We start from the raw sequence: 27,741 nt of genomic DNA on the forward strand, positions 1-27,741 counted from the left end.
CCAATCAATTTGACTGCATTTAACTGCATTTGAGCAGATAGTATGTCTCTGAACACCCCAGAATTAATTCGGCTGCTTCTGTCCATCATCATTTTACATGTTTTTAGCAAAGTCCAATCTAGCTTTTTTTTTATTCTGGAGGCTTATGAGTGACTTACACATCATTGCAGCAATTTCTCAGATGTTTTTTTCCTGTTTTTTCATCACTTAAGGCTGGCTTTTTTCAACTGCACGGAGAACTCGTTTGACTGCATGTTGTCTGTTCACAGCAAAATCTTCTAAATACAAGCACCACACCTTAAATCAATTCCAGGCCTTTTGTTTGCTTAAACCATGATGGCATAATGAAAGAATTGCCACACCTGCTCATGAAAGCATTAAGTCAATTGTTCAATTACTTTAGTCCCTTTAAAAAGAGGGCGGAACATGTTAAGGAGCTGAAACCTTTAAACACTTCATCCAATTCGAATGTGGATACCCTCAAATGAAGGCTGAGCATCTACACATTATGTCTATTTCTATTATATAACTATAACTGAAATATGTTTCAGTAAACAGGTAAAAAAAAAAAACCTAACTGTAGCTCTCCCAAAGTTTTCCAGCAATTTGGGATTGGCTTACAATTCAGAAACTACTTAAACGGGCTCAAGTATCAGGTCATTTTAAAATCATTGACTCAGTACTTTTAGTAACTAAAAAAAGAGAAGTGGAAGCTGAAATTTCTGTTACATGGCTGACTGGCACAAAGGGCTGTCAGCAGGGCTGGACTGGGACAAAAAATCGGCCCGGGCATTTTGACTAGAGACCGGCCCACCAAAAATGTGACGTCATTCAGGGGTAAAACCGCAAAGGATTCTGGGAACTTGTGGCAAGAGGTACTAGCGCATGCAGGCTTTCAATTGAACTGAGTTACACAGCGATAAAAAGAGACACAAAAAATGGCAAGAAGCTGTTGTATTATTAACTGCAATAGCCGGTGTTGTGCCAAAAAGTGATTGTCTGCCAAAAACTGATTTCCGGTATTTGCCAAAAACTGATTGCTCGTATTTAAATTGCTATAAGTAACTTGTTGGGCTATAATATGTGAAACATATGTCAAATGCATCCCTCATGGATGACATAAAGTCATCTCTCCATCTCAATCTCCATCTCCTGCTCTTTTATTTCTCTCTCTTGCTCCATCTCTCTCTGCTGCTCTTCTGTCTCCTCTGTCACAGACTTCTCCACCTTTGATGATAAATCAGCCTGGTGCAACATGTAAGGATTGGCACAATTTGTTAAGATTTTGAGGAGTTTGAGAAACTAACCTTAAGCATAAAATAAAATTTACTATCAGTAACTTCATAGCACCCGCCCAGCAGTATATAAACTCCGTCATGCTAGCTAGAACGCAGTACCAGTTATTCTAAGCGACTGTAAAAAGTAAAACAAACTACAACTAAACTTGGTTTATATCTGACACAGATAGACAGCAGGTCATAACTTCTTACCTGAAGTTCAGTTCCTCTGCCACTATGACCGGCGGCCGCTTCCACAGATTTAGCAACATCAGCAAGTAGTGGAGGCCAGCAGGTGGATAAGGGAAAGGGGAGGCAAGAGGAGGAGAGACCCGAGGCGGCCGCCGGTCATAGTGGCAGTTTAGTTGTAGTTTGTCTCATAATATGTTTCACATATTATAACCCAACAAGTTACTTATAGCAATTTAAATACGAGCAATCAGTTTTTGGCCAATACCAGAAATCAGTTTTTGGCAGGCAATCACTTTTTGGCACAACACCGGCTATTGCAGTTAATAATACAACAGCTTCTTGCCATTTTTTGTGTTTCTTTTTATCGCTGTGTAACTGAGTTCAATTGAAAGCCTGCATGCGCTAGTACCTCTTGCCACAAGTTCTCAGAATCCTTTGCGGTTTTACCCCTGAATGACGTCAGATTTTTGGTGGGCTGGTCTCTAGTCAAAATGCCCGGGCCGATTTTTTTGTCCCAGTCCAGCCCTGCCTCTTTCTGCTCATTATAAAGCCTTTCACCATAATGGAGAGAAAAAAAGAACTTCTGCTGTGATTACAATTTGTAAGGATTTGAGTTGACATTAATTTTGTATTTCTTACCACTATACAACAGGTTAAAGAACTAATGAGCTCTCCGCATGAAAAAGTAACACATTTGTCTGCTTGAAGCTGTCTGCTCTGAGCTGCTGACCCTGATTTGATGCTTGGGGAGTTGAGTGTATCTTATTCTCAACAGCACTCACCTTGCCAACCTAACAACGACCCCTTACGCTCTCCACAGAGCCACACTAAGCTTTCAGGTTTCATACACGGTAATAACTGGGCTGCCATGTTGGCAGGCTCCAGTGTTCTCCATCCTTAAAATCACTGGTGGCCTTCTTGGCAGCAGTTAACAGGTCTGCACAAAGAGAACAGACTGTTTCCAGATTTCTCTTGTCAGGCTCTCTCTATTTTCTGTGTGGTGGCTATTCATCATTATTAGCTAGAATTCAATTTGATGTTGCTCTCACTGTTCCCATTATTGACAACATAGCCTATTTCAGACTTTGCAGCAACTATTTTGGATTATTTACAGCTAGGAGCTGTAGAAGGGTGCCAAATGGATCAGCTGCACTGATTTTTGTAAAGTGGAACATCCTCAGTGATCATAAAGTCTTGAACTGAAATCTAAATTCAGCGATTTAAAAAAAAAAGAAAAACAACTTTAATAATTAAGTGGTTGAACTGTTGTATATGGAATAGACGTTGGTAAGAGTTACCACAGCTCTTACTTGCTCTGTGAGAATCACAGCAGTATGAAAGCAACCTAACACGCTCAAAATCTATCAAATCTGGTGTCAATGTATATGATCAGACCCTTTTTGAATGACGTGTAATCACAAAGTTTCACAAATCTGCCAGCAATAATATGATGACCATATTTGGTTTAAAATGATCCTATGTGTTCCTGATAGGTTTCCTCAGTTGTGGCTTTCACTGGAGATTATATTCTTAGATCTTTTGATAGCTATGTGGAAATTTCTTTCTGACCACTTGCACTTTGCATCTTCTGCATAAAGGCACAAAAAGTGTCATAAAAGCAAACCCCACAATTGGATTTTGTTGTGACAGAGAATGAAGTGAGTTAGTATCGTTTGTGCCCAAAAAAAAAGTCCTGTAACTTTATAATACCGTGTGAACCCACTGGTACTCACCATAGTTCAGCTCGTTCTTCCTCAGTTTCTTCAGGGTGCTGAAGTGGAACATAAGAAGTCACGGTTCTGGTTGCATTCATGATGCACCTTCCTTGAAGGTTGCCACTGCAGACTGTTCTGAAAACTCCTGTCTGGTTTCTGGTCCATAACTGGAAAAAATGTATGACTAGGAATCCTCACCATGAAAGTTGGAGATAGTAGGCAAACATAATGAATCATAATTATGGAGCATTTGAGGAGTACTCTAAAGGTAGCTGTCATGCTAACAGTGTTCCACAAGGACATGGCCTTGAAGGCAAAACAAACCGAAAATCTTATGGTTTTTACCCCTCAACAGTAAAAGGCTGATGGGGTATTCTTGTCACCCTTTCAGATGGGTGGCATGTACACCCAAGTTTGCAAATGCGATAACTCTATAACCAGGTGAAGCAGGATTTTCAACTTCATCCCATAGCTGCAACTTCTAAAAATCTCATATGAATTTGTGAGCTCAACCTCAAGGTCAAGGTTAATATGTAAAGTTTATTGAAAATCTTGTGACTGCAAAACCCAAGATGTAAATCACCTACACTGAAAAAAAATTGGAGTGACATTTACTTAAAAAAAAGCTAGGCAACTTTTTCCACACAGAAAGTGCTTGTAATCTTTACTCGGGCTATTTCTAAGTAATATTTACTTACTAGAACCATCTATTTTTTATGTGAAATACACAAGTAAATTGCACTGGCAATACTCATCTATAGGTTGTAACTTTTACTCAGAATACCATTGCATCCAATTACAAAACCCAAGTGAACATTGCTGATATTTCTTTGTGTTTCTTACTCATCTTTTCTTTGTTATATTCTATGTAATTATTAAGTAATATTTATTATGAATGTACTAGTTAATATTAATCGAATTGAATAAATATTCTTATTATTCTATTAAATAATAAATCAATATTTTCCAAAACAAATATTTGCAGCTTAAGAGACACTTTTATTTCACAGTTGAAATGGCATAGATATATTTAAAATATCTACATAACATTATAACCACAAAAAACATGGCCATAGAACTTCTTGATCGCAAATTTCAAAACAGAGCATATACACATATACAAAAAAAAAAAAAAACATGCTATTCAAAAACTCAGTGTGCACTGTCCCCTTTCTTCTAATCAACTTTCAGAACACATACATCAACTCTGTCCATTAACAGTTGCAATCACTACCTTTGCAGACATTCTCAGAACGTTCAGGACAGAAAGAACTTGTATAAAACTGAGCAACATTTGAAATTACTGTCAGAAAACAGACAAAATGCAAACAAATTAATTGTACTGGACAAAAGCACAAATAATACTGGAACACTCACGCTAAAAGTTTCTTGTGGAGGGACTGGACCTTTGGTGACATTTTAAGGATGTCAAGCTCAAGAAACAGCTTCTGAAATACTTCAAACGTATATTTCAGTTTCAGTGGGTAACTTAAGTTGACAGCATAGATGACACCCATGAGCAGGAGGCAAGCATTTGTCACACTTCCGCAGTCCTCCAGAATTTCTGTCCCCTCAATGATGACCGACACGTTCACAGGATCTTGGTTTTCCTGTGCCACATTGGGATGGATTACGATGATCTTCATCATGTGATTACTGCAGTCCTCTTTCAATGCTTCTTGGCTGACGTCCTCCTGTGAAAACAAACAAACCACAATTAGAAATAACTAGAATAGATTCCAAGTAAAAGAAAAGGTTAAGAGAAAAAAAATGTAAAAATAAAAAAGAGGTATACTCAATTTAGTATACTCAAATCAAACAATATTCATATGGCACTTTTCATACGTAAAGTTACAGAACGTGTTTCACAGAGGCTGACCCTGAGACAAAGAAAATCACTTTTGGGGGCCATCCAGCCTGGAGCTGTCCATGGGACGGCACGCGTGTTGGTAGACCAGAACCATTAAATCATTAAAATAGGTTATAAAGGTATAATCAAATTAAATACTCTTTTGCTCATAAAATAAAGTTAATAAGTGATCGTTAAATAGTCAGAAAAAAACCAGACAAAAGGCAAGTTAAAGTTTAAGGCAGATAAGATAAAGATTAAATATGATTTAAAAAATAAAGGGTAAGAGCATAAAGATTTAAGAAATTAGTTAAAAGCCTGATTGAAAATATTAATCTTGAGTCTTTTTTAAAAAACATCACGAGTGTAGAGAATCTTTGACCTTCAATATATCATCACAAGTGAAGACCAGATTATAAGGTTAGACAATTTTAATACAGTCATTATGATCATCAGATACCTGATGGTCTTTGATCAGCTCCTCTCCACTCTCTCCAAGATACTCAACTAAGCAACGAATGATAATGTCCCTTCTGCCATCGACATGATGCTATTAAACCCAAAAAGAAAATTTATTGCAGAAAATACACAACATAACATATGTAACATACATACATAACAGCACATACAGATGTAAACAGAAAGTTACCCATGGAGAATGTAAGCCTGCAGCTACATTCTAACGTTGTGAAGTGTACAACTTAACATGAATTTCTCAACGATGTGTGTTAAGACAAGAGTCCAGTGCATGTCATAATCTGTGGGTCCAGAAACTGTCTCTGCCCAGTGAGGAAAGTTTTCTGCCTCATCACTGGACATGCAAATGAATTTTTTGCAACATATCAGTACCTCCTATCACAATATTAACCAGTCAAGGACAGGAATTCCCACACACAAGAGTAATATTTTGTGAAATAATTGTATTGGAGTCTATGGGCAGCAGGAAGGGATCTCGCTGCACTCAGAGGGTCACTTTGAAAATTCTGTAAATTTCTCTGCTTTTGAGCGCATATTAAGGGAGAGATGACAGGTTTGTATACACTTGTAGAGACAATCATGTGCATAAATTGTTAATTGTGGCCACAGTGTCAGGATCAGGAGAACAGTTTCAGCCAACACAGACACTGATCAGAATAAAGGACAAGTTCAGTATTTTACACTTAAAGCCCTGTTTTCAGTTTATGATGAAATCGAATGATTTTGATTGAAATTTGGACACATGCTGCTGGCCCGAGCTTTTTTGGTTTCTGTGGTAGCACATCCCCACCTCCACAATGGCTTCATAGGTGCACTGGAACAATCCTTCCTAAAATGCATAAAACTGTCGTTTACAAAGACGTGAAACTCACCGAGTGGTCAGAAGTGTTCACTGATATGTTCACACAAAAATCGCTGCAAAAGATACTTTCCAACTGGTTTTTATTGTAGTTTTTGTCCAACTCCATTGACTTGTATTAGATGTGCTGTGATGTACGGTATTAGTCCGCCGCTATTCCATTCTATTATTCAAGCTCTCGGCGGAAGAATGTACAGGTGTAAGGCGTTTGAAAAAATAGGTCCAGTTTTACAACAAATGGTAAAACACCTGTTGGAAAGCATTTTTGCAACGATTTGTGTGTGAACATATCAGTGAACACCCCTGACCACTCGGTGAGTTTCACGTCTTTGTATGAAGCCATTGTGGAGGTGGGGGTGTGCTACCACAGAAACCAAAAAAGCTTGGGCCAGCAGCATGTGTCCAAATTTCAATCAAAATCGTTCGATTTCATCATAAACAATCTGAAAACAAAGCTTTAAGTTTAAAATAACAAACTTGTCAACTTGTCCTTTAAATAAGAGTGATACATTCTCAGTGTGTATGACCTCATCTTTTCCATTAGATTATGTAATTAAAATAATTTAAAATTTTACCTTATTGAGTGAGTCCAACATTGGTTTTATTTTGGTCCCTGCAGTCCCGCCCTTCCTTCGAAATATCTCCAGGAGTTTGGTGGTGTACCTGTCCAATCTGGACAAAAACGTTCGCTCCAGATGAATTGTGGTTATTCGCTTAAACTCCTCTTTGATCTGAAATGAGAGATAAAACACAAAATCATGTCAAAGATGACTCATGAGATCTCACATACACTTAGTTGCTGCATGAACAAGAACTGGATTTACCTGATTTTCACAGAACAGAGAAGGCCACCTCTCTAAGAGGTCTTGGATTGCGGGGCAATCCTTGACAACCTCTTTTCTTCTCATAGCGAAAGACTTCTCCATTTTCTCATTAATTGCCCTCTCATTGTTCTTCTTCTTCATTTCCTTCAGCAAATCTAGTCTATCCATCTCTAAGGTTTCCTCAGTCTCACCGAATGGCAGTGGTGGCAGATAGTTGACTTCAGCTTTTTTGGCCCTTTTAAAGCCTTTAAGTGAACCCTCTTCACTGGAGCATCGTCTCTTCAGTGTGTTCACCTCGAGCTCTGGAATGGCTAATTGGCGACCTCTTAACTTTGCCCTGTAGTTGCCCATTTTATACTTTATCCTCTGTTGCCAACCATATAGGCCATTAAAAGAACCTGGCTCTTTGAGGCATGGGTATTTTGCTACCAAGGCTTCAGCAACAGCTAAAATCTGGACACCAGTTGGATATGCTGTGAAGCCAAATATAGTCTCTGCAAGCTTCTCAAGAATGCTACTAGTTACGCTTGGGTTGTTCAAAAGTGTGCCATCATTTTCATAAGCTTGCTTTCCTGCTTCCAGTGCAAGGTCTATATCATAAGAGAAGTCTGGTATTTCAAACTTAAATGGCCATGGCTTAGACCTGTAGGATGGTCCACTCTCATCTGGGGAGGACAACAGGATTGTGTCGCATACAGATGAGGAGGAGCTTGCTTCTGTAGATAGTGGAACTGGAGATTCGACTTCTGACATGTCCACAGTAGTGAGACTTAAGATTACTGGTTCAGTTTTTACTACTTTGAGGTTAGCTTTATCTTGTACTTCCTCAATCGAGGTCAAAGTGAAGAACTGACCATCGAAATCCATGTCCTGGTACATAACAGTGAATGGTCCTGTAATATCAAATGTCTCTCGAAGAACATCATTGAGGTCCTGAAGTGTGCTTGGGATGCCTGCAGGTAAAAGTAGTTTGTGGACATCATCCTCCCCAAAAATTATCCGCAGTTTCGCTGAGGGTGCCATATCAACAGGAAGAAGCTGCAACAACAGAAGAGAAATACAGACATTTATTCACAAGCTTCTCTCCTCACATTTCAAAAAGATAGGCAAATGTGGTGCTTTAAAGTTGTCAGGCGTCTTCCTGCAAGGGTGTATGAAGCCAAAGGATAAAAATCTTTAAGCTCTCTTTGCTCAAGTAACTGCACACTCCCTGTGTTCTCCAGCTCATAACTCCTCAGGTGTTCATTGTACCATGTATTTTGTTGTCTCACGAAAAAAGTCAGTTTGTTACAAATCACCATTATCTGTAACACTTCAGAAAAGTCAGGCAGTCCTGCAGTGGAACCACAACACAACAACATTCCCACTGCATAGTTGGTGCCTAAACTGCACACATTATTGGCAACATGCACAGCTGTAACAGCAGGGAATCTGCATTTCACCAGGTCTTTTAGATCATCCTTAAGCACATCTAAAGAGACCTCTGTTGTTTTTGTGACCGCAAGTGATGGTTTGACAGAATGTGATTGATGATATGCAACCATGAGCTGGTGCTTATTTGCAAGAGACAGCAAAATATTCCTGAAACAACCAGTGTGTCTTACCACCTTCTTGAAAAAGCTGTGTTTGGCCTCGAATCTCATTGTCCAGAGGGCAGCTAGGGGGCCAAATTCCCGAATGAGCTGAGGATAGTGCTCAAGGAAATGGTGCTTGGGAATGAGCTTATGTTGGGGGAAAACATCAAGGAATCTGCTTCGGTGTTCTGAAATGATGCTGTCAAGATAGCAAATGCTTTCTTCAGTATGGGCTCGAGACATGACAAGGTCCACAATGTCTTTCAGTGTCATCAGCATCTGCCATACAGGCTCTTGTTGGGGTACTTTTAAACCTATAATCAGAGGCAAAAGACGTAATAAGCACCAATTTTCATGTGCGTTGCCCCCTACTGATTTTCGAGTCGAAAAGTTAGCAGGAATGAGATGAGGGCGATTTGTTTTATCACTCCACTTGTATGGGAAATTGGAAATGGCATCATTCAGTTCCATGAGAGAAAAATATTTTTTCTTGATCAAGTTATCAAATGCCAAAGCCAGTTCCACTGGAACAATACCCTCCAGCAGATCATGTAAAACATCTGGAGGGTAACCAGATGTAACATGAAAATGCTCAAGTTTTTCTGACAATGCACACTGTTTTTTTACACCATAACAATGAGGGTGATCTGGACTAGACACAGCTGTCTGTACATGCAGTGTATGTTGATCTTTGGTTCTTTGATGAAAAGACCCAGATCTCACTTCATTGGACTGAAACTTGGATCGCTCCCCAACACAAAACCGGCAGATGTATGACCCTGCAAAGCTTTCGACAAATCCTGCCACAGAGTGCGCCCCCAAATTATCTGCCACCACACTGACCACAGTCCCTTTAATGGCTTTCCCTAACGCTGGAACAAAAAGACCATCTTTCTCCAAGCTTTGGATATCTGTTAACAGTGGCTCTAAAACTCGCTGGAATCCAAACTGCTTGGTGTCTTCAGCCTTACACAGAATTGCAAGGTAGATTGATGTCAATGTGGAACGTAATTGCACCGGAATGTTTCCCAACACCCAATAGACAGCTGTGACTTTGTGCTTTTTTCGAGATGTCCCAAGAGGATTACATACCTCAAAGTCATCAATGTACAGGATGAGACTCACTCTGTTCTCCTCTACAGAGAAAAACTTGTTGTTTTGATAGTGAGATCCATCACGAAATGTCTGGTACTTAAAGTCATTTTCAGTTTTTTTTTCACCTTCAAATGTGTTTTCTTGAAAAGACTTACTTAGGACCTGCACCAAGGAGGGCAATATTGGGACATACTGGAAGGTTTTGCCCTTTTTTTTTATCAAGTATGTGTTCTTCTGGTTCAACAACTGAAAAATGCTTCTTCATAAATTCTCTTCTCTTGTAATAAGTTGTGAAAGGGCCACCTGTCCCCAAGGCAGTACTTATAGGGTGTGTCTCACAAAGATTTTTCACTAAATCTGAGATAATGGCTGGATCCAGATCACAGTTATGGCTTTTCAAGGTGGACACCACCACATCTCTTAAAAGTGGACCAGATGCAGAGGTGGATATAAACTGAAGCTCATCTACTATTTCATCAATGCATTTGTTTGGGACATTGAACATGCTTTCTAACTTTAAAAATAGATGGCCAAATTTCTCTTTTATATCTTGAGACAACTCCTGTGGTTCCCCATCCCAAAGCTCTAAGCTCTCTTCCACATAGGTCTCATCCTGAGCAAACATGGGTTCATTAGGTTTGCTTTTTAATACTTCAGTTTTAAAATCCTCAAGGGTGTGTGACTGGTGTTTTCTGTGTCTATGTGTAGCAAAGGTGGAATAAATATTTGTACTGAAGTTGCAGTCTTTGAAGACACATGCAACTACTTCAAACTTCCTTAAGTGGTTGTTAAGATGCTCAAAATACTGCTTCTCTGAATTAAAAAAAACAGAGCAGCAAAGTAGACAAGTAAATGAAAGAGGTCCACTTTGTGTGACCATCTTCACATGGTGTCGAGACAAATGGGTCTTAAGGGCATTAAATGTTTTAAACGAGCAAGGGCAATCAGTGTGAAGACAAGGGACTGACTGGCTGCGACCACCATTTCCATGCTTTAGTCTGTAGTGTTTTAACAATCCCAACCTCTTCTCTGACTCAAAGCTACATATCTTACACATCCATCTCATGTTGTGGCACCTTAAACAGACAAATTATGTGACAAGTTAAACCTAATCGTTACTAATTTGATCTTACCTTGTGGAGTTCAAATTAGCAGTCAGAAGGTCCTATGTTCTGTAAAAAAAAAAGAAAAAAAAAGAAAAAAAAAGAAAAAAGGTTATCTATATGCTTTTCAACTAATTTCTACTAACTCAAGGATGCACACTGATATTAATTTTTTTTTTTTTTATTATTATTATTTTTTTTTACATATGTTAGTTCGGTGGCAAATTTAAAACAGGTCAATATGAAGACTTGAGTGAAATCGAGTGCGTATATCGTTTTTTGTTTTGTTATTTTTCAAAATACACCTCATGGCAGCTGTGCAGCAATTATTTTAAACTGGACCGTGGTCGTTTTATTCACAAAGACGTTAGTTAAGGCAGCAGGCGTGTGTTGTTTAGGTGGCCATCTAAGCTGTAAAGTGCTGTGGGAAATTCTGGACATACCTCCTGCCAGGAAAGTTAGTCAGCAAGTCTAGCAGGAAAATACACTATTTGCTAGCGCAGCTTCTTTCAGTGCGGAGAAACTGACTTAAGTAGGTGAGCCAACAGGAACGTACAAAGTTTGTTCCGCTTAAAACTTACATTCATGGTTCTACTTCTTCCCATTTCCGTCAAGTCTGCCAACCGTCGAAATGTGAACCATGGTATGTCTGAAGAAAGACCGCTCAAATGTGGGGAGGGGCTTTGACGTCATGCTCCGAATGCAGAGAAGGTGGCCATATTCACTGATGTCACTCCATTACATTTTACTTGGAAATATCAACTAATTAAGCCAATGAATTGGTTTAGTGAATATTACTTGGATCGAATGATTCAATTTACATACAAAACTGAGGACACATAATTACAAACAATCCTCAAGTAATGCACTACAAGAAAAACTGCTATTTTAAAGTAATAGCACTGAATTTGTATTTTTTTGTAAAATTTATATAGCTAATTGAAATAATAATTACAGGGCCAAAAAAACATTTTTTTCAGTGTAGGATGTTGATATTGATACCATAGGTGCATCTAATAAGAATTTCAGACAAGTTTGAATCGCAGTAACCTCGACCTCAAGGTCAAGGTCGCATATTACTAACTCGAGAAAGGAGCAATGTGGGATTTTCAAATTCATCCCACAAGTACAGATACTAAGGAGCTTTCACGAGGGGCAATCGTGGCTCAAGAGTTGGGAGTTCACCTTGTAATCGGAAGGTTGCTGGTTCGAGCCCCGGCTTGGACAGTCTCGGGCGTTGTGTCCTTGGGCAAGACACTTCACCCGTTGCCTACTGGTGGTGGTCAGAGGGCCCGGTGGCGCCAGTGTCCGGCAGCCTCGCCTCTGTAAGTGCGCCCCAGGGTGGCTGTGGCTACAATGTAGCTTGCCATCATTAGTGTGTGAATGGGTGGATGACTGGATATGTAAAGCGCTTTGGGGTCCTTAGGGACTAGTAAAGCACTATATAAATACAGGCCATTTACCATTTTCTGAAAAAAACCTAAGACTTTCAAATTTATACTACAGGCCGATGCCAGTATTTTTTGATTGCACTTTGATAGGAAATAATATCTGGAAATTATTAAAATATCTTGAAACCAGTAGGTGTTAAGGGCAATTGGCATCTCTGTTCTTTTAGATTACACAGGAGCAGCCTGCTCTGTGCACTCAACTGAAACAAAACTAGGCATAAACTAAAGTGACAGAACTGCTATTGACTTTCATGGGAACAGAATTAACTTAAGTCTGTGCAATTTATTCCCCCCATGTAAGCTTTACTCCAGGCCTCGAGTGATCCCTCAAAGTCGGTTACAAAGTTTGGTAAGTAGCATAGCTAATGCCATTTGGAAATCAGTGCCAAACTGCTGAATTCAAGACTAATGTCAGTCAGTTAAACAGGTCTATGGACGATCAAATTCATCTAAATAATTAAAAAATAAACCAAGACCTGCAATTTTGAGCCTTTTTTGTGTCTTTAAGCTAACTTGCTTGTTAAGCTTAAGCTTGTTTCTCAACATTTTGCATTATGTGTATGTATTGTTTAGTTATATGATTGATAGGCAATATTTTTAGATTATAGTAACAAATAATAAAGGTTATATTTATAAAATATTGAGGTAAAATTAAAAACGTGGATTATCTATTATACATACATAATTCATTGAGCAACATATGACATTGCTTAGCTGTGTCATCCTGTATTTGTTTTCCAAACATGCCATGCATAGAACAATTAATTTCACTGCTTGTATTAATAAGCATCCTATATTAATACAACAGGGGGCTACATAAATAGTCACAGCATTGTAGCGTGGCTAACGGGGTCTGATTGCAGTGTGTAAAACCAACACAAAATTGATCACACAATAAAGCACATACACAATGATTATTATACCCATGTAGCTGTGTGCGTGAACAGACCTTGCTGTGTTAAAAGATGGTGATTTTGCACTAGCTTGATGAAGCATGTTTAAGACTCTATTCCCACAGGGCACTTTAATTAACATATTAAATATTACAAGATGGTGCAATATTAATGTCTCAGACATGGCGCCATCCCATTTTCTTTTCCTAGTGTATACAAAAACACTACATAACATGCATTTATGTTTGCTTACATGTTTGTGTTTATGTGCATAAAATATGCTTTCATGCGTTTGTGTATGTGGAATGCGTTTGAGGATTAATTTCATAGTTCGTACTAATGAAGTGTTGGAAGCATGTCTCTTTCAGTTGCAGCCAACTGCCAAAAGCACCGCAGAAAAGACGAATGATTTTTGTTTGCTTTGGGGTTGTTGTTGTTTTTTCCATTTTGTTTTGGCACTTAAAATTTGGCATCCTGACTTGGGATTGAAAAATAGATGCTTCTGGAACTGATTCTGTGGAATAACAATACAGTCTACTATCCAAGACCTTCAAACGGCACTGATGACACATTTTTCTGATTGAGTTGTCATGAGTTGACTGGATTTATTGCTCTTGTATCAGCAGCAAAGATGCACAAGCTGTTGACAGCAGAAGCAGCCAAATATGAGTCAATATATCTAAATATATATCAGGTCAACAGAGACAAAAATAGATTCTGGTTTGGAATGTAACTGGAAAAAGATGACAGCATACTTTCACAGGGGCTCTTTTTCAGTTTTCCCAATACACTGATGTAATTATTTATTGGCTTACATTTTCTAAACTTCCTAAATTCTAGAGAGACTTTAAAGTGAAAATAAAATTCTGATGGTCCTTATTATTCACAAAGTGTTATGAAATTCTTTATTCACCCTTAGGCTTGTACTGTTTACAAACAGCTTTCCACTTGTGCCTCACAGAACTACGCATGAACTTGTGCTCAATTCGAAAGTGTTGATACGTGAAATGAAATCAGATAATTTTATTTAACTACTGTAATTAATCCATGTAATTTAGTTTAAAAAGGAAATTTAATCCATTAAATCTAGCAGTGCTATTTTGCATTATTTTATTTACATTTACCATGCAAAAAAAAAAAAATCCGATGCCATGCCACCCACTGATGGATGCAACAGGAAAAATTCAACAGGATTTTTAATTGTTAACACAAGTAAGTATAGCAACTTAGAATTCTACTTCAAGTTTTAGAAAATCAATCTTCTGTTGTCTTTTCTAGTTTTGAGTCCAGCTTGCTCAGACTTCAACACAGCTGAGGCTTTCCTGGATTCCACAGACATAATCACTGGGAAGTTTTGAGTGGGACAGGTTGACACACTTGGGAGGGGTATGTGACAGAGGAGGACAAACAGCTTATGTAAGACAAAAAAAATTCTCATGTATAATGAGCAGCAGGTGCATCACCTAAAGCCTAGGTAGCCAGGTAAGCACACACCCACACACACAATACAGGGAGAAAAGACGCAGTAGGTTGGAGGGAGATGGGGAGATGGTGGGGTTGCACCTGAGGGGTGTACTATGAATCAATATGAATGGCTTAGTGAGCTATGTCAACCTTAAAGTGAGAGTTTTCTGTGTCATGAAAGTGGATCTCTTTTTATCTGGCTTAATCACCGTGGTAACTTGTGCTGAACACATAATCTGTTTGGAAGCAGGTTATGCTCCAGGTTTTTAAATTTTAAAACCAGCTGGAAACACTTTGTATTCACTGACTCTTTTATTTATAGCACATTTTAAGTATGATATAGATATACAGGGAGTGCAGAATTATTAGGCAAATGAGTATTTTGTCCACTTCATCCTCTTCATGCATGTTGTCTTACTCCAAGCTGTATAGGCTCGAAAGCCTACTACCAATTAAGCATATTAGGTGATGTGCATCTCTGTAATGAGAAGGGGTGTGGTCTAATGACATCAACACCCTATATCAGGTGTGCATAATTATTAGGCAACATCCTTTCCTTTGGCAAAATGGGTCACAAGAAGGACTTGACAGGCTCAGAAAAGTCAAAAATAGTGAGATATCTTGCAGAGGGATGCAGCAGTCTCAAAATTGCAAAGCTTCTGAAGCGTGATCATCGAACAATCAAGCGTTTCATTCAAAATAGTCAACAGGCTCGCAAGAAGCGTGTGGAAAAACCAAGGCGCAAAATAACTGCCCATGAACTGAGTAAAGTCAAGCGTGCAGCTGCCAAGATGCCACTTGCCACCAGTTTGGCCATATTTCAGAGCTGCAACATCACTGGAGTGCCCAAAAGCACAAGGTGTGCAATACTCAGAGACATGGCCAAGGTAAGAAAGGCTGAAAGACGACCACCACTGAACAAGACACACAAGCTGAAACGTCAAGACTGGGCCAAGAAATATCTCAAGACTGGTTTTTCTAAGGTTTTATGGACTGATGAAATGAGAGTGAGTCTTGATGGGCCAGATGGATGGGCCCGTGGCTGGATTGGTAAAGGGCAGAGAGCTCCAGTCCGGCTCAGACGCCAGCAAGGTGGAGGTGGAATACTGGTTTGGGCTGGTATCATCAAAGATAAGCTTGTGGGGCCTTTTCGGGTTGAGGATAGAGTCAAGCTCAACTCCCAGTCCTACTGCCAGTGTCTGGAAGACACCTTCTTCAAGCAGTGGTACAGGAAGAAGTCTGCATCCTTCAAGAAAAACATGATTTTCATGCAGGACAATGCTCCATCACACGCGTCCAAGTACTCCACAGCGTGGCTGGCAAGAAAGGGTATAAAAGAAGAAAAACTAATGACATGGCCACCTCGTTCACCTGATCTGAACCCCATTGAGAACCTGTGGTCCATCATCAAATGTGAGATTTACAAGGAGAGAAAACAGTACACCTCTCTGAACAGTGTCTGGGAGGCTGTGGTTGCTGCTGCACGCAATGTTGATGGTGAACAGATCAAAACACTGACAGAATCCATGGATGGCAGGCTTTTGAGTGTCCTTGCAAAGAAAGGTGGCTATATTGGTCGCTGATTTGTTTTTGTTTTGTTTTTGAATGTCAGAAACGTATATTTGTGAATGTGGAGATGTTATATTATTATATATTTGTTTTTTGTTAAGTTGCCTAATAATTATGCACAGTAATAGTCACCTGCACACACAGATATCCCCCTAAAATAGCTAAAACTAAAAACTACTCCCAAAAACATTCAGCTTTGATATTAATGAGTTTTTTGGGTTCATTGAGAACATGGTTGTTGTTCAATAATAAAATTATTCCTCAAAAATACAACTTACCTAATAATTCTGCACTCCCTATATAATATAAAATAGGGTGATAGATTCTGTGCTAGAGATGCATGTTTTTTGAGTTGTCAAAGTGTGCCTTGCTAAAACCTTTGAATGAAATGCACACTGTGTGTTGTATTGACAAGGATGTGCAAATGATGTATTATGCATGCAAATTGTGTATTAATTTTGTGATGCAGAAAACGCATAAATGCTATTATACTTGATCATAATCATAAGTCTGTTATTTTACTGGAGTTACAGGTACTACAACACAGAACTCACCCCAAGTGTACCTGTTCATGTTCCTGTCAGTCAAAGCTATGCCCCCAGCTTCTCTGTAAGGCAATGGGACAGTAACCTTTAATGTTTAAATGTATCCAGTTTCAGAAAGTGCAACTTGAAATAACTTGAATTAAAATGTTAGTTTTACCACTCACTGCACTAAATCACTAGATTAGTTTTCTGCAACATTAATCTCTTGTCTTGTTTGCAAAAGTGTTGCATTTTACTGTTTTATCTTCTTCATACATTTTTAATCACCATTTTATCATCATCATCTGTTAATGTCTATGACTTGGAGGCGGCACTAATTTTGTGGAGCGTACACACAAAGCCGACTTCACAGAGAAAGTTGAAAACCACTGTTTTTTGACTGGGACTACAGGATTTGCCGAGCTAGCTAAGCAAAGAAAGCTTAGTTGTGTTGAACTTCCTTTATAGAATACAACTCTGAAGGTGAGGGGGAACCACAACACAACCTCAGTGAAATGCTTTTATATCACTTTCATTTTGGATTTATTTATTTATTTTTTTATCTTAAGCTCTAAACTGGAGCTAAGCTGCAGTTTAATTCTCACATTAAGCCACAGAAGAATGGAAAGAAAGTCAATCAGGAATTGCACCAGAGAAAAAGTTATGTGTCAAGTGCTGCGGGACACAATTTTTAAAAATCCATGTAGAAATATGGCGAGTGGAGCTCTGAGCTCATCTTACCTCAAGTGATGCTCAGTGCTCATCATGCTTGACTGTCATTTGCTGACTGTCAGAATGAGCAGGAACTCATGATAGCAGTTTTTGAACAGCACTCAAAATGCACAACCATGCAGTAAGTTTAAAAATTGCATCATTATGTTTTTATGCCTCACAAATGATCAATTCATGCAAGAGCTCACTAAGTGATAAAAATCAAACTCACCTATGCAACCGAGAGGTCAGTACTGGGTTGCTAAATAATAATAATGGATACTTTATTGATCCCCATGGGGAAATTACTTGTTTTTCTCTGCATTTGACCCATTCACTCAGTGAAGCAGTGGGCAGCCCACTAAGCAGGCGCCCGGGGAGCAGTGTGTAGGGACGGTACCTTGCTCAGGGGTACCTCAGGGTAGCCGTTAAGTGGATTCGAACCGCCGACCTTCCGATCATGGGGCGACCACTTTACCTACTGAGCTATCATGAATGCTGCAGCTATGACTTAGAAATGAGGAACTTCCACCCACAATGATGTGCGCTTGACCTTTTGCTTTTTCTGTCAATCCATGCTGTGACTGCAAAAGGCCTATTGAGTTCAGTGTTTGAAAGGGGATGCACGGTGCGAACTGAATGGTTATATTCACATTCAGTGTATGAAAAATGAATGTGAATGCTTAAAAACTGCTTTCTTTGTAATTGACAGCAGGGGGTAACTCTTGTGGTTGCAAAAAAGATTGCACAGTAGTTTATTAGAAGCAATCCTATTTCTCACTTGTTCAGTGCCAGATTGTCAACATTTTAGTTTTTTTGTGGACTTAGCACACTTACATGTTTAAGATCCTCAAATAAATGTTTATATTAAGATAAAATGACCAAAACAAATATGTGGTTTTCAAATTCATCAATTAAAAGGAAAATGCTACCCAAACCTTTCTGGCCCTATATAAAAAAAATCACTTTCCTTCCTTGTTAAGCAATGAATTAACTGCAATTAACCACATTTGTTGAAAAGCTGTGTTCAAGCTCATTAACCACACACATATCTGATCACTGTTAAACCTACTGAATCAAGAAATCGCTTAAATGAAACCTGTCTAACTAAGTGAAGTATTCTAAAGGTTAACACATAACGCCATGATCTAAAGAAACTGAGGAATAGCTGAGTCATTGACATCTATCAGTCTGGAATGGATTACAAAGCTAGAAAGCTACAAGAAACTATGTTATAGAGTCAATCAGGTAATGGACTGCAAGTATCACAGAAAGGTGTACAGATAAACCAAAAGAACTTGAGGGTTTTAAACTCACTGCTGTAGCCCCCTGTCCTGAGGAACCAGATGACCAAAAATACTATAATTTTTTAAAGTTTATTTTACTGTTCACTAGTTATTAAATCATTTGATACTATGTTTCACTGGAATAAAGGACAATTCCAGCTAACTTTGTACCACTAGTAAAGTTTAGATGAGGCAATGTCTTTTATCCATCCATCACACTTAGCTCACTCTTCATTACAATAGACTCATACAGCATCTGCATCACTGCAGACATTGATTGACTATCTGTCAATCTCATGTTGCCTCTTCAGGCTGCGCCCAACTGGGCTCCATGGGCTAAGACCTGGCTGCCAGGCACTCTCTCTTGAGTCCCTTCCCCAAAGCCTAGCTAATTCAATGTTTTTATATCATTTCTTTCATTTTATGCGTTATCCCTCTCATCTATTACTACCAAATGTATACCACTAAGACACATAGCACTGACATGTAACAATTACAAAAACAGTTCTAAAAGCACCAACTTAAAATTTACTGATTTTAACAGATCAATGCTGACATCTAACTTCCTGATATTGCTAATCAAGTGCATTGATTTGAATAATTTAGTGATAAACACTTTTAATGGTTCTCATAAATGTACGCTGGGTTGTTGCAAATGAAGGAAATGTCATTTCCATTACCAAATCCCAACCCCAGTCCATTAGCCTGCAGTTGCTCAGATTGATGTGTAAATTATAGGGTGAAGTGCTCAAGTGTTAAACATATCTGCAGCATTGGTGCTGTGTGAATGAAAACATGATTTATTCTTTTATGCTACTGAGCACTCATAACTGAAACAGTAGTTGAGTCAAAATGTAGTTCGAGTGGACTTGCAGGGGCGTGAACATCATCAGGCTAGTTACACCCTTTATGCATCAAATATCTACTGCAACTTATAAAAAGAACTGTCCCCCATCTTCTTGGAGTCACTAGGTGGGGGACAGTTGGGTGTGCCATCTGGTGATTGTGTTGTCCTGCTTGGGGACTTTAGACTTTAGCACTGAAAGACTGAACTGCTGCTTAGCAGACGAAGTTCTCTTTTCAGATGAAAAGAAAATTGCCTCTTTTTGGGAACTCATGGTCCTAGTCTGTGGTGATTTAAGGTGAGTATATTTTAGAGCACTTCTATCTGCTGACAACCTTTACGGAAATGCCTACTTTTTCCCCCACCAGGAATTAGCACCTACCCATGGTCCTAAAAGTACTATGAAATGGTTTGCTGACCATGTAATTACTGTGCTTAATTGGCCAGCTAATTCACCTCACATATAACCCACAGAGACTGTATGGAGTACTGTCAAGAGGAATTTTTATATTTAAAAAAAATAATCACCCAATGGAAAAACACAGACGACCTGTATTTGGGTTTCACTCTCTTCAGCAGCTTCAGCCTGCTCACTCCATGCCATCCTACATTGATACAACTGATGCAATTCATGGTAAAAGAACTCCAACCAAGTACTGAGTGTGTAAATGAACATGCTTTTCAGAAGTTGGACATTGCTGTATCGAAAATACTTGACTGATCTTAGAAAATATTCTAATAGCCTACCGTAAGAAGGTAGGAAAATCTCAGAAATATTATTCTTATTTTGTTACTTATTCAAATGACTTCCTTAGTCTTCCTCTTGGATGAGAAATTAAACGTTCCTCCCACCCATTCTGTTCATCCAGATGAACAGAATCAACTTTCTGGGATGAGCTATAAGACACAATCATCTAAATTAATGTGGAAAAAACAAAACAAACAAAAGAAATCTTTGATATATTTCACTTATTTACAATGAACATAGATTATTTAAAGTTTAACCTTTTGAATTTAATTGTGAAAAATTTTCCCAATTTTCTATTTTTTTTAAGACACACTTGTAAATTGTAGCTAGAGAACAGCATGCTATGTTGTCGTTGTTTCAGTCGATTTACACGGTCAGCATTAACTTAACAGCTCTAAAATGTTATGTGTTATAGTTACTGTTACCAGTTGACATTCCGTGAGTTTGCGTTGTGACTTTCCTGGAATGACAAGACCTCAAAAAATCTTTGGCTTACTTCAGTTAACAGAGATATAGCATTATATGTCTATTTACTAATCTTGTCAGTGTGATTGCAGAACCATGGCACAGCTGAAGCTAGATCAGCCTTTTGTGCACAAAGACTTGTACCATTGTTTGCTCCACAATGCTTGGCAGTGTGCATCATTCAGCTGTGTTGCTGAGAAAATCATCCCGGCTAGTGGCAACAATGGCGATACACACGGCTGATCTGATTGCCGCACAGGAGTGTTCGCTTTCATCTGTAATGCTGGAAAACAGATCATGTAGCTGCAGCTCTTATCTTAAAGATGGATGCTGACAGCCAACACAGGCTTTGTGTGCTTATTCCTGCTTTCTCCCCTAATCTCTATTTTCTATTATGCACCTCTTGCTCATTGCTGCTGTTCTCTTCCTCATTACGTTTCTCTTCCACCTGTCTCTACACCTGCTTCATGTGTTAGCATGCCTTCTCTACCTGTAAAGTGCCTTTTCCTATCAGTAACAGCTAGTATTTAGTTATTTTGTTTCCTTATTTCCTCTTGTCCTTTCTGTCTTTATTCCTTCCCTCTATGCAGACATCCAGACTACTCATTTTTTCCATCCTCTAACCTCTCCCACTCTTTCCGCTCATTGCCTCGACCTCATCCTGCTCCCTTTCTCACCTTTCATCCTAATTCAATACCTTTCCCTCTCTCAACACTGTTTATCACCTCTCCTTTACACTTCTATTCACACCCCATCAACCCATTTCTTATTTTATCTGTCTCTTTATCGCAGACTTTGTCCAGCTCAAAGAGTCACATGCAGACCCCATTCCCTGATCTTGAGAAGATAGCTGATCCCACTGATGCTATTTTAGGACCTGTCATGCATATTCTCCACCCTCTTCCTTTCCATGGAGAACTGGCAGCCACAAAGAGAGACATGAAACATGCATTCTTCCCTCCCAGCCAGACATTTTCCTTCTGACTGTGACTTTGAAATCAGTATAATTAACTGTATTGTCCGGGGGATGAGCTAGTCTGGCAGAAATAGCAGATTTGTCTCCATATGCCTTTTGGAAATAGATTATTTAATTGTCTTGAAGTTTTGTCAGAGGACCTGAAGTAGGTAGAAGAGAAGTTTTTCGAGTTTTTTTAATGATTTTTTTAACATTGCATATCTACATCCTTCACTGAGTACATAAAGGTCACCATAATTCTCATTTCCTATAACTGATTAGTCTCTGATCAAACCCCAGTCGGCACTCTAAGAACTAAATCATCACTATAATAGACATCGGCTGCATGAAAGTCCCCATAGTGCAATTGGTTACTTTATAAAGATTGGGAATATTACTGAGGACAGAGACCTTTACATGATGAAGCACACAAATTGCTTCTATATGATAACTGAAAACACCATCCAATTTTTCAGTTCCATTTCATTTATATGGTACCAAATCACAACAGCAGTTGCCTCACGATGCTTTATATTATAAGGTAAAGACCATACAATAATGATAATAATGTAAAATATAAACAGTTGTGCTAAAACACTGTGATAAAACATTGTTGTGCTAAACATTGTGTGCGTGTGTGTGTATGTGTGTTGTTACTCACCTGTCATTTAAAGTCCTGACTTGCCCAACAGCAAGCATTGTCAGGTTTCTTGCTGATCACTGGCATGCTTGTTCAGCTCCTTCAGATGTCCTCATTAGCCTCATAGCACATGTTGTGTAGTGGGATGTGTACCTGGGTTATGGGTTTTTTGTTTTCTTTACAGCATTTTTGCTTGTCATAGTCATAAGAGCACAGGTGAGAGCATTAAATATGACTGTATTCTAGTTGAATCTGAAGAACTTTAGGTATGGTATGCAGTGAGCCCACTGTCATGGTTTTCCTGGTATACATGAAGGAACAAAACCATCAAGAACCATTTGCTTTCACCAGTAATTTTTCTACTTTGACATATCAAAATGTCAGGTGTAAAAACAGCTCAATTAACAGGGCAGCTGTGGTTCAGGTGGTAAAGCAAACCATCTACCAGTCGCAAAGTAATTGAATTTATCCCTGGTTCCTACAAACCATGTGTCGAAGTATCATAGTGAACCCTGACTTGCCATCGGAGTGTGTGTGTGTGTTAGCTAAAAGTGCTAAGGTATCAATATAACCATATGTGTGTGATTGGATGACTAGGACTATAGGCGCTCAAACTGAATAAAATGTGCTACATAATTACCAGTCCATTCGTATTGGTGGTTAAGCTGATAATTTTTTCTTGACAACACCAGGATAAGTGATGTAATTTATCAAAATCATAAAAAAAATCATCCTTTTGGGCTATATATAAATCTTTTCTGCAGCTTCTGGACAAAAACAACTTTATATACTACTCAGTAAATAGTGTTTAACAAATGGAGTGGAGTTAATTGAAATTTTCTCGGGACTATGGTACGATACTATATGTAGATTTGTGCTGTTTGGTGTCAAGTAGAAAAAAGAATGCAATGCACACAAGTAATGGATTTTTTTTTTCAATCCATTGTGGGTCTTTAGAAATAGTGCATATTAATATTAATTTTACTCTTTGCCATTTGCCTCCAAATTAAATTATAGAGTAACTCCAGAGAGAAGTAGTTCCACGAGTTATTTTAGTTATCACACTGTAGAAAAAACAGTGTTACAGAACTCCAGACTGGGTTGTTATCAGCCTTTATTAATCCCATATACATGACCAGAGGCATCTTTCCATATCTTGTAGAGGAATCATTGAGCATCATTATCGTCTGTTGTAATCAGGGGTTAAAGTGGGCTGGAACATTTCAAAGACATTCTGTCACCTTCAGTTAATGACCAATTAAATCTGATAGGCAGGTTAATGCATATTACTACGGAATGAGTTAATTTTTCATGTGCTGCAGTCTAGCCTTGCTTCAGTGACAGTATGGAGATTCTTGTTCGGTAATATGAAAATAACCCCATCCCACAGTCCACATACACCCTCATCGCCCTTTTCTTCTCCTCGCTGTGAATGTTTCATGGTGCAGATATAAAAAAAAAGTTGCTTTCTGTAGAGAAAAGGAACAAGCATCAGTGGCGTCGGATTTTAAAATCAGATACTGGATCTATATGCGAAGTGTTGCTCAATTATGTCTTTGTGAGAAGTCCTGCAAAACTAACTAGACTATACAAATGTTCTGTTATTTAAAGGTTATATCAAGATGTTGTAATGTTAATATTAGCAGTATGACTGCAGGTTAAATTGATTAGTTCACAGTACTTTGGTGAAGTTTATAGTAATATGTTATACTGGGCTGGTCGAGAGCAGCTGTGGTGTTCATGGTCAGTGTTAGTTTACATCAAGGGTAGCCAAAATCAGAATATATCAAAGGTGATGAGTGCAAATAAATTCACTCATTAAATTCTACCTTTTATACTAGTTTTAGTATAAAAGCCACAAAAGCTTGTGAAGCATCTGCTTATATTCATATTCTGTATAGTTTTTCATATTTATATCCTGTTCATATCCTGTACATAGCTTGTACTCACTACAGCCTGTACATACTTATAGTTATAGAATATTCACAACATACTTCATACCGTGTACATTATAACATACCATAATAGACCAATTTCTGTAATATACTCACATATCTATATTATTGCTAATATATATTGTAATATATCTATATCACTAAAGCACTTCTGGATGGATGCAAACTGCATTTCGTTGCCCTGTACCTGTGCATGTGCAATGACAATAAAGTTGAATTCTATTCTATTCTATTCTATTCTATATCTTGTTGAATTCAGCTAGCTAAACCCACAAAGAACAGTGACTAGCAGCCTGGGTCAAATGATCACAGCCTGTACACAAAGTAAAGCCTACCGGAGCTCACAAAGCAAGATATTATGTGACTTTCTAATCACTTTTTCCCACATTGCACCAGTGCACCAGATTTTATGATACCCCAAGCTGCTAAATCCCACTTTAACTCCTGGTTATAATGAGTGAGAAAGCAAGACAAATTATATGAGTGACAATATCAGGTGGTAAATACTACAGGAAGCTGGCAAATGGAGGTTTGTTCTGATGCCTAAATCTCACTAAATAGACTTCTCTTTAGCTTAGAGTGACAAAAAGTGAAAAGGAAAAAACAAATGAAGCAGGAATAACAAATGTTGCATGCAAAATTCTCACCTTGAACTCATGTGCCACTGTCAGTAGTTCAACTATCACTAGGTAGAAAGAAAGCGTCACCTGCTAGGCCTCCTTGGCTGATAACATTCATAGCTCGTTTTCAGAGCTAGCATCCAAACGCCCTGCAAAAATGTACAGCAAATCGGGGTGATGCTAAAAAATACTTTTAGTGTGATGCCACTGAAATGCACATAAGGAGCTGCTGGCCACTCAAGTGCTCATCCATGAAGCTTTAATATCAAATGAATACTGAAGATTTGAATATATCACTGCTGCTTTTAATAATGCCACAGAAACTTACGAGAACCCAAACAAGTGAAAAGTGCTGAAAACGTTGAACTCTGTAAGATTTTGAGAATAAATGAAACTCATAGAACACTGTACAGAATGTCTGGTTTATTGGTTGTACTCATACATTTTTAAAATTACTATATGCTTCGTATCTAAAGACTCTCAGATGAACTGTACTGTCTCTAAAGGCAGACATAAGTAACGCCTTGAATACAGAGCAACTCTCACCAGCAGTGATTGTTTGACAATTCAATCTGATGAACTCTGAAAAGTAAATCTATAATTTATATAATAAAGACTTTCATAATGCCACGGTTACTAAAGCAGGATTTAACCTTTCAGGAGAATTTGTGGTGAAGTTTTATTCCATGAGCTATGTGCTCCTGATGAGAGTTGCTTTGTTTTGCCAGAGCTCAGTCAAACTGCAGTTTAGTTTTTATTTGATAATGTTATACACCGGTGGAGGAACAACAGACACTATCAACACAGTTGTGCTTATCTTTTTTCATTTTTTCTTTTTTTTCTGTCAAATATCAGTTTTTAACATAATCTTTTTCACAAGAACAGACTAAGTCAAATCTGTTATAAGTTTTGTATACCAACATGCTCACAATGCTTCTGAACCATTTTTTCTTTTTTTATTTTCATTTGTTGTTTTTCTGTGTGTGTGTGTGTGTGTTTGTGTGTGTGTGTGTGTGTGTGTGTGTGTGTGTGTGTGTGTGTGTGTGTGTGTCAGATCAACATACATCAAAACCGACGCCCCTTTTTGTTTCGTACAGTATCTGCCGGGTCTGCCATGTTGTATTAGAATATTATGATATTCTTTGCGATTAGCAGGCTTATAAAGGCAGGAGGAAAATAAAAAGACCTGCAGTCATGTACACAGGCTTCACTTCACACAGGCAAGAAAATCACAAACCATAATAGGTGCAATCCAAAATGATCTCAGTCAACAAACATATAATCAATTCATTCTCCCATCCTTTACATACGTCTGTCTGAAAACAAGATTGCAGTCATTCTTTATCAAAAAATTCACATTTCTACTGAACTGAAAATCACCTCTTGTGCTTCGAAGATGAAAACTGACCAGACAAATCTACAAAAACAACAAATGCTTGAATAATGACAGACACCTTATTTGTGACTGTGATCTACGTGTAAGTTAATTAACTTTCTTTCATTTAAAATACTGTGTTTCTGTATTACATTATATTTTTTTGTAAATTGTGCAACAACGTCTTTAGTCTACTCTAGAAGGCCACCAGGTGTCTTGGTATATGTCTCCCTCTTTGTCCGTTCAGCAACATTTCGAATCACAGCTTGTGAAAATCTGTGCTTGAAAATGCTCTTAGGTTTTCATGACAGTTGACCTTGTTGTTGAATCATCTCTAAGTAAGAAAAAAACGATGTTTTTAAACTGATGGGTAGAGTCAAGCAAACAGAATCCATAAAGTCACTTCAGCATAGCTGAATATGGACAGCAAAACCCAAACTATTGCACATATTAAAATATATTAAACATATTAAAAAATTACAAACGATATGCTAAAAACTAAAAGCTGGACCCTCACATTACACATAAACTATGTTTGCTCTTGTGTTTTAGTTTGATGATAATTGTACCAGCAATTAAAAACACACAATTTATGGGTTAAATGTGAATCAGTCTTAAGTATGCTACCTACTCTAAAAAATTTAAATCAGCCAGAGACAAAACTGTTTTTCTGTCTATATGTATGCATGTACGTTTGGTTCACACCAAGCAAACATATAGAAAGATTTATACATAAATTCTCTCACCTATGTACGCTGTGAACTAGCTTTGTACTCAGCTAATCTTGGACTGCCTTTCATTGATTAGCCAGACTATGACAAGAAGTTGTGATCTTCAGCTTTATCTTCTGGGTGTTTACGTCCACATGAAAAGAACAGTATCAGAAATTTAAGGTACGATCATAAACCTTCTAATCTCACCCCATACAACTCAAATGCTACAATACCTGATTTAAATTTGACATTTTTCCACCTTTAAGGTCATTTCCTTAGTTCCAGTACTGGTTTTAGATCACTCCTTTGACTGTCCTATCTGACCACTTGCAATGTATCCTGCTGTGAGTTCACAATGTGCCAACATCAAATCAATGTCATTAATCAAACACACAGTGTTGACGTCTTAGGTATGCTCAGAACTATGCTCACCATTTTTTAACATTGATTGGGTTTTGTACTTTGTCCACTGGGGTTAGACGGCATTGAGTTTTAACAAGTTCCGCAGTGCTGCCAAAACGATGATCTATAAGCTCAGCCAAATTTAAATAGGGGATGGTTTG

The 27,741-nt window shown here is 38.3% G+C and overlaps 1 protein-coding gene across 1 annotated transcript in view; it reads right to left on the reverse strand.

The window, feature by feature from the left end:
- LOC308387155 (uncharacterized protein) overlaps positions 1-11,035 on the reverse strand; it is a gene marked incomplete at its 3' end in the record, with an annotated part of 80,735 nt that extends 69,700 nt beyond the window's left edge. Inside the window, exons 1-6 of the mRNA XM_080867051.1 lie at positions 10,996-11,035; positions 7,194-8,231; positions 6,945-7,100; positions 5,494-5,583; positions 4,562-4,878; positions 3,180-3,240 (exon numbers count right to left, since the gene is read on the reverse strand). Of these exons, the coding sequence (XP_080723177.1) occupies positions 3,180-3,240; positions 4,562-4,878; positions 5,494-5,583; positions 6,945-7,100; positions 7,194-8,216 (1,647 nt within the window). The 5' untranslated portion in view covers positions 8,217-8,231; positions 10,996-11,035. The remainder of the gene's footprint in view (positions 1-3,179; positions 3,241-4,561; positions 4,879-5,493; positions 5,584-6,944; positions 7,101-7,193; positions 8,232-10,995) is intronic.
- Between the last annotated feature and the right edge of the window lie 16,706 nt (positions 11,036-27,741).

Source organism: Rhamphochromis sp. 'chilingali', assembly GCF_963969265.1.
Source record: "Rhamphochromis sp. 'chilingali' genome assembly, chromosome: 19".
NCBI lineage: Eukaryota > Metazoa > Chordata > Actinopteri > Cichliformes > Cichlidae > Rhamphochromis > Rhamphochromis sp. 'chilingali'.